At 36.2% G+C, this 8110-nt stretch overlaps 1 protein-coding gene across 1 annotated transcript; it reads right to left on the bottom strand.

Moving 5' to 3' along the window:
• Nucleotides 1-7183: 7183 nt before the first annotated feature.
• LOC121973181 (superoxide dismutase [Cu-Zn]-like) lies at nt 7184-7722 on the bottom strand. Its single transcript, XM_042524756.1, has 3 exons — nt 7609-7722; nt 7374-7475; nt 7184-7269 (listed from the first exon to the last, which is right to left on the bottom strand). Exons 1-3 carry the CDS (start codon nt 7682-7684, stop codon nt 7214-7216), a joined length of 234 nt encoding a protein of 77 aa, XP_042380690.1. The 5' UTR covers nt 7685-7722; the 3' UTR covers nt 7184-7213.
• Between the last annotated feature and the right edge of the window lie 388 nt (nt 7723-8110).

Raw genomic sequence — 8110 nt, 5'->3', positions numbered from 1 at the left:
AACCCTAGGTGGAGGAAAAGCCCTAGGGGGCGGTAACCCTAGGTCCTAGGGGGTGGTAACCCTAGGCGGAAAGTCCAGTCGGTCTGGAGGACCGGACTGGCATCAGGTAATCTCTCCTGAGAGGAGTAGGTGAGGACGCGTTCCCCGTAGAGGGAACAGTAGGCGTCGGGTCGACCTAGGGTTTCCGGTTAGAAATCCGAAGTCAGACTCGGACAGTCCGAAGACTGTCAGTTATTCGTTACTATGTTTTATCGGAATCTAACACTGTCTTGCAGGGCATTATTGCTCGGACTAACCTTGTTTTGCAGGTGAAGAACCTGCTGGAAAAAGGGGTCCGGGCGCCCGGGATGGATCCGGGCACCCGGGACCAAATGTTATCTCTGCCGCGACTTCGCCACGTGGAGCATCCTGGTTGGTTGGCCACGTCACACTCCAGGCGCCCGGAAGGGGTCCAGGCGCCCGGAAGGTCATATAAAAAGAGGGTCAAGGGTGCAGCCAAAGAACAATCAATTGCTAAGCTGTCTTCTGTGAAGTGCTGCCAACGAGACGATTTTGAAGTGCTACTACTCGACGTCGACAACCCAAAGCTCAGATTCTTCAATCTTGTGTTGTCGGTATTAATTCTTTTATTACACTGATTGTAATTCAAATTGTAATCTTTTCGGACATATAGTTGTTGCCCACCGAAAGCGGTCAAGGACCGTGGGCCTTCGAGTAGGAGTCGCCATAGGCTCCGAACGAAGTAAAACACCTGCGTCTCTGTGTGTTTTATTTTACTTTCCGCTGCGTTTCCATTTTGTGTTTTATATCGTTAAAAATAGCCACGAGCGCTATTCACCCCCCCCCCCTCTAGCGTGGTTCGATCCATCAATTGATATCAGAGCGGGGTCACTTTGAATTGGTGCAACCACCATTCAAGCATTTTTTTTGGCTTTGTCGTTTTTTCCCTCCAAAACTATTTTTGAAAAATTAATTTTCATCTTTTCACCATTGGTTGGAATTAACAAAATATTGCATTTTCAAAAATTTGTAGTAATATTATTTTAATAATATTTTATTATTTTTTTCTCAAAATTCCTGAATTGCTATTTTTATTTCTCTCCCGCACTACTAATCCAAGACTAAGTCTTGGAACAAGTTTTATTGTGTTTATTTTGTGAGATTGTCTTTCTAAGATGACCCATCAAGAAGGCTACAACACTGCTCGTCCACCGCTCTTCTCCGGAGATAATTTTGGAGATTGGAAGGGTCGGATGGAGGCGTATCTCCAGACTCACTTTGAAGTCTGGATGATCGTCAAAACCGGTCTTCAACTGCCAACTAACGGCGCCGGCAAGCCACTACCGTACGAGAACTGGGACGCGAACCTTATCAAAAAGGTAGAAGCAAACGCAAAAGCAACGTATACACTTCAGTGTGGCTTAACGAATAAGGAGCTGAATCGCGTCGGCCCATTCTCAAGTGCCAAGGAGCTGTGGGAGAATCTGATTGAGTTACACGAAGGTATTCCTGATACAAAAACAGGTAACCATGTTTTAATAAATAAATTGTTTGAGCAGACTAATACTAGTCCGGCCGAGGAAGGTGTTGCGTTATTTGCAGGAACAAGCAAGACGAAGAAAGCACTGAAGGCAACATGGTCCGAGTCATCAGATGAATCCGAATCGGACGAAGAAGAGCAAGCGAGCCTTTTCGCTCTACCAGTACGAGCACATGTTGCTGAAATCGAGTCCGAGTTTGAGCCCGATTCAGAAACCGAGAGCGAATCAGACACCGAGTCCGAGCGAAGCCACGGATCCGTATCCGTTTCTAAAGGACCCAAAACCACTGTAAGTGCTCTAATTTCAAGTATTAGCTTAGATGATTCAGAAAATTTAATTCCTTATTAAAGAAGTTGGCTAAATCCAACGTCCGGGTTAAGTCGCTCCAAAAGGAGGTAACAGCCCATAAGGAAGCGACTGACTTGAGTGCTTTAACTGAGCCAGTTCAAATTGGAAATTCGACTCAAGTCCAACAACTTGAGGAAGAAAATTCTAATTTTAAAACTCAAATTAAAGAACTCAAAAACACGTTGGAACGGTTCACCTTGGGTTCCAAGAATTTGGATCTAATTCTTGGAAAACAACGAGCCATTTACAACAAATCCGGACTTGGATTTAAGACCAAAACAAAATATAAATCATATCTGTCTCTAGTTAATAGAAATAATAGAAACATAATTCAAGCATGGGTCCCCAAGTCCAAATTGATTAATCAAGTTGGACTTGGTCAATATTGGATCCCGAAGGATCAAATACATTACCTCAATAGACCTTATCGAGGCTATGATCCAGGGGGAGCTAAAACAATTGAAATTCGAAATTAATTATTAAAATTCAAAATTCAAATTCGAAATTAATTATTAAAATTCAAAATTTAAATTCGAAATTAATTATTAAAATTCAAAATTCAAAATTCGAAATTCAACATTCGAAATCAATTATTAAAATTCAATTTCAAAAATTCAAAATTAATTCAAAAATCCAAAAATCAAAATAGAAGGAGGGTCCAGAACAACTGGCAACTCCGAAATCTATTTACCCGACTGGGTAACCGAACTTAATCTACCCGAAATGGGTAAACAAGAGTAGATTACCCGACAGGGTAAGTAAGGATAGATTAAAAGGGTTAGATTTAACTTGAAACACAGTACTGGAGAAGTTTTTTGGATGATAGTAAGTTAGGAAAGCTTGGGCATCGCATGTCTAGGAAGATATGGCTTCGACCTGGTGCACTTGGCCAAGTGGAACTGACCGAAGCTACCCTTAAATGGACCCTAACTAGTTAGACCAAGGTTTAGTATTAAGTTCAATGGGTAGGACTATTTGGAAAACCTCGAAGGCATGGTTACTTTAATGAGTTCCTTGTGACTCACCATAGCCCAGAAGTTTATCCAAAGAATGCTTACTTGTTGAACCCTAAGCTAAACCTGAATCTAACACAAAATTAAACATAATCCTAAAATTGAACCTCAATTCATCTCACAAAGATTATAGAATTCCCTGATTGAAAATTTAGATCAGGTGAGATGACTAAGGACTTTAAAATTAATTGAAAAATTCGTTAAAAATTATTTTAAAATTATTTGAAAAATTCTTTAAAATTCATTTCAAAATTATTTGAAAAATTCTTTAAAAAAACATTTCAAAATTATTTGAAAAATTCTTTAAAATTCATTTCAAAATTATTTGAAAAATTCTTTAAAAAACATTTCAAAATTATTTGAAAAATTCGTTAAAAATATTTTTCAAAATTATTTGAAAAATTCTTTAAAATTAATTTCAAAATTATTTGAAAAATTCTTTAAAATTCATTTCAAAATTATTTGAAAAATTCGTTAAAAATCATTTTCAAAATTATTTGAAAAATTCTTTAAAATTCATTTCAAAATTATTTGAAAAATTCTTTAAAAAATATTTCAAAATTATTTGAAAAATTCTTTAAAATTCATTTCAAAATTATTTGAAAAATTCTTTAAAAAACATTTCAAAATTATTTGAAAAATTCTTTAAAATTCATTTCAAAATTATTTGAAAAATTCTTTAAAAAACATTTCAAAATTATTTGAAAAATTCTTTAAAAATCATTTTAAAAAATTATTTGAGAAATCTTTTCAAAATCATTTCAACTTAATTTCAAAACTCATTTTAAAATTTATTTGAGAAATCTTTTCAAAATCATTTCAAAATCTTTAAAACTTAATTTCAAAATTCTTTTAAAATTTATTTGAGAAATCTTTTCAAAATCATTTCAAAATCTTTAAAACTTAATTTCAAAATTCATTTTAAAATTTATTTGAGAAATCTTTTCAAAATCATTTCCAAATCTTTAAAACTTAATTTCAAAATTCATTTTAAAATTTATTTGAGAAATCTTTTCAAAATCTTTAAAACTTAATTTCAAAATTCTTTTAAAATTTATTTGAGAAATCTTTTCAAAATCATTTCAAAATCTTTAAAACTTAATTTCAAAATTCTTTTAAAATTTATTTGAGAAATCTTTTCAAAATCATTTCAAAATCTTTAAAACTTAATTTCAAAATTCTTTGAAAATTCATTTGAGAAATCTTTTCAAAATATTTAAAACTTAATTTCAAAATTCTTTGAAAAATCCCTTGAAAAATTAATTTCAAAATTATTTCAAAAATTATTTGAAAAATCATTTGAAATATCCTCTGAATTCAAAACCCTTTTCAGAATTTATTAAATTCTTTGAAATTCTAAACTCAATTAATTTTTAAAATCTTCAAAATAATGGTCACCTATTTGGAATTCTAACTGATATTCTCGATGTTGTAAATTAAAGTAAACTCCATCTCACACTCACTCATATGCTAAACATGCTTGTTAATCTAGAATGAGTGAGATGGAAAATTAGGAAAATATTTTTTAACCTCTCATGCTTGGACTCCTGAACTCAAAGAATTTATTAAGGCATTTATTAAGGGGAAGTGATTTTAAATTGGTTTTAAAATTAGTTTTTTGTTAAAATAAAATTTTAACTTAACCTCAAAATTAAAAACTAATTTTTACTTATCTTCAAAAATTAAGGTTATTCTTAACTTAACTTTAAAATTGAAATTATTTATGACCTGGCTTTTAAATTATAACTCTTCTAGAATGTTTTCAAAGCTAAGTACTTTATCAAGTCTTCTTTAACTAAGCTTAGTTAGACTATATTCTAAACTTAGCTATCCGGCAAAGTGCCTCAACGCAATCATTTTTAAGCTGAAAACATAGCTAAGCATTCCAAATTTAGCTAAGTGTTTTTTTTTCAAAACAAGTTTTTTTAAAAAACTAAGTATTTTTAAGACTAAATACGTGACAAAACTATTATTTTCAAAAGCCTTATAAATCAAGCTAAGCACTTAATCAAATCTTTCTTTATCAAAGTCTAAGTACTTAAGTATGCTACCCTTTAGGGGGAGCTTAAAATTAAATAGACTATTTCTCTCTTTTGTTAATTCTTTTTGATTTATGTCAAAGGAGGAGAGAAAAGTCAAAGTTAAGAAATCAAGAAACTTTAAACATAATGAAAGGGGGAGCATAAACTTTAAATTGCATTGATGCTCATGGTTAACCTCCATTATTTATTCAATTATTTAATGTTATGTTTTACTTAACTTTGAATCAAGGTTGTCATAATCAAAAAGGGGGAGATTGTTGGTGCAGTGAGCACCAGATGATCGAACTTGAGTTTTGATTATAGCAAAGGGCTCAAAGTTAAGCTATAATGTTATCTAACAAGGTTCATGGAGCTTGCAGGAAAGTCCTAAGTGATACTTAGGCAAAAGTCCTAGCTGCGGCTAGGCAGGTAAAAACTCTAGGGGGTGGTAACCCTAGGTCCTAGGGGGTGGTAACCCTAGGTGGAGGAAAACCCTAAGGGGCGGTAACCTTAGGTCCTAGGGGGTGGTAACCCTAGGTGGAGGAAAACCCTAAGGGGCGGCAACCTTAGGTCCTAGGGGGCGGTAACCCTAGGTGGAGGAAAACCCTAAGGGCGGAAACCTTAGGTCCTAGGGGGCGGTAACCCTAGGTGGAGGAAAAACCTTAGGTCCTAGGGGGCGGTAACCCTAGGTGGAGGAAAAGCCCTAGGGGGTGGTAACCCTAGGCGGAAAGTCCAGTCGGTCTGGAGGACCGGACTGGCATCAGGTAATCTCTCCTGAGAGGAGTAGGTGAGGACGCGTTCCCCGTAGAGGGAACAGTAGGCGTCGGGTCGACCTAGGGTTTCCGGTTAGAAATCCGAAGTCAGACTCGGACAGTCCGAAGACTGTCAGTTATTCGTTACTATGTTTTATCAGAATCTAACACTGTCTTGCAGGGTATTATTGCTCGGACTAACCTTGTTTTGCAGGTGAAGAACCTGCTGGAAAAAGGGGTTCGGGCGCCCGGATTGGATCCGGGCGCCCGGAGGTCCGGGCGCCCGGGACCAAATGTTATCCCTGCCGCGACTTTGCCACGTGGAGCATCCTGGTTGGTTGGCCACGTCACACTCCAGGCGCCCGGAAGGTCATATAAAAAGAGGGTCGAGGGTGCAACCAAAGAACAATCAATTGCTAAGCTGTCTTCTGTGAAGTGCTGCCAACGAGATGATTTTGAAGTGCTACTACTCGACGTCGACAACCCAAAGCTCAGATTCTTCAATCTTGTGTTGTCGGTATTAATTCTTTTATTACACTGATTGTAATTCAAATTGTAATCTTTTCGGACATATAGTTGTTGCCCACCGAAAGCGGTCAAGGACCGTGGGCCTTCGAGTAGGAGTCGCCATAGGCTCCGAACGAAGTAAAACACCTGCATCTCTATGTGTTTTATTTTACTTTCCGCTGCGTTTCCATTCTGTGTTTTATATCGTTAAAAATAGCCACGAGCGCTATTCACCCCCCCCCCCTCTAGCGCGTTTCGATCCATCATAAATATGGTTTTTACCAAGCCAACTGCTCATATAGATATAAATCCTTCAGGTTAAATACTATATTGAATGACTTAGCTAATTGGTAACCAACTGCTAAAAATATATATATGAAGAGAATACCTCTTTCTTCTTCATCATAATTTTTGCTGCTGCCTGCAGGAGAAATGTCATCATGGTGAAATAAGTATTCATCATAAAAGATTGCAAGATAATAAGATATGAAAATGCATGCCTGTGTGCAAAGGTAGACACCAGTAAGATTCAGGTCAATGACTTCCTTCCATTGTGATTTTTTTCATTCTCATCAACAGTGTGTCTCATGACAAGATGAACATAAGTATAATTCCAGACAACTGCATTGTTAACTAAAATGTCAACTGATCCCCAAGCATCTACTGCCTAAAAAAATTGCACATGCAATAAAATAAGTCAAAGATGAAATTGTAAGAAGCCAGATCTATGCAATCTTCATTACTAACAGTTTTGACCATGGATTCCACATCCTCTTCTTTTGAAACATCTCCTCCATAAGTGAGAGCCTAACCTCCTGAAGCCTCAATCTGCATAAATCATTTTATAGTAAATGCATTATAGTAAATGCATTATAGTAAATGGGTAAATCATTTGATTTTTTTTTTTTATTACGAGAAAAAGCGTTATAGTAAATATGGGTAAAAATAGATAACAAAAGTAACATCATGAGCTGATGATAAAGTAACTTACCATCCTCGCTAGCAGTGGCATTGCCTAGATCACCAGCATGTCAGTTTTCATCTTCAGGAGCACCATGTAACTTTCCAGCAGGATTAAAATGAGGCCCTGCAGTATACAAGAGCATGAGTACATAATCAATAATTTAATCCTTTCAATCAGAAACTTGCAACTCAATAGATCGCCATGAAGGAAAAGGTAAATAATTTTACCAGTTGACATGCATCCATTGGTGGTGTCTCTAAGAGCATGCACATGGAAGCCATGAAGCCCAGGCTTGAGGCCAGTGATGGATCCGGTGACGGTGGTTGGACCTATCACAGAGATTTACATCCCAAAATTAGATCGGATCACAAATTCACAGAAAAATCAAAATGGTTGAAGTTGAAACCCTAGATCTGAAAGGAATTTAGCATTCCACAAGTAGTATTTCAAGAGATTTCTCACCATCTCCTTCCTGGACGAAGTAAATTGTGCCCTTAACACCCTCACTGTTACCCAAGACAGCAACAGCCTTCACCATTTCCTTAGGTGTTCTACACAGCAGACATCAAACACAAGGTTAAAGACATCATTAAATGTCTCAAAATAAGTAGCATCGCCACTAGATGAGAAATAATCGATCTCGTCTTCCAGATACAAAAAGAAAAGCAACTCAACAATCGCCAGACTAAATGCTAAACAAATACCATCAAACTCGAGATGAAATCAGCTCTCGCTCCATCATAGATAGAGAACCCATCAAATCTCAGTAGAAAACTCCACTTTTTCTTCACCAAATCAAATCAAAGCAGTCGCATAAGTTAAAATCCAGAAAAAAAAAGAGATAAAACCTAAGGATCGAAAACAAAACAACAATACGATGGAAGACAAATTTCAGATCGGAAAGTATACCTTTGATAAATGGATTAAAGGAAAAAAGAAATGAGATTTACCAGATGATCGAGCA

The sequence above is a fragment of the Zingiber officinale genome, chromosome 4A, assembly GCF_018446385.1.
Source record: "Zingiber officinale cultivar Zhangliang chromosome 4A, Zo_v1.1, whole genome shotgun sequence".
In the NCBI taxonomy this organism is placed as follows: Eukaryota; Viridiplantae; Streptophyta; class Magnoliopsida; order Zingiberales; family Zingiberaceae; genus Zingiber; species Zingiber officinale.
The sequence above is the reverse complement of the archived record's forward strand: the minus strand, read 5'-3'. Positions and strand labels throughout refer to the sequence as shown.

Bases quoted from the DNA above. Each gene is read 5' to 3' on its own strand.
- LOC121973181 (XM_042524756.1), bottom strand. From the start codon at position 7,684: ATGGTGAAGGCTGTTGCTGTCTTGGGTAACAGTGAGGGTGTTAAGGGC. The intron at 7,476-7,608 runs GTGAGAAATCTC...TCTCTGTGATAG, and splicing joins CTTCGTCCAGGAAGGAGATG to GTCCAACCACCGTCACCGGA. The intron at 7,270-7,373 runs GTAAAATTATTT...TGTATACTGCAG, and splicing joins CAATGGATGCATGTCAACTG to GGCCTCATTTTAATCCTGCT.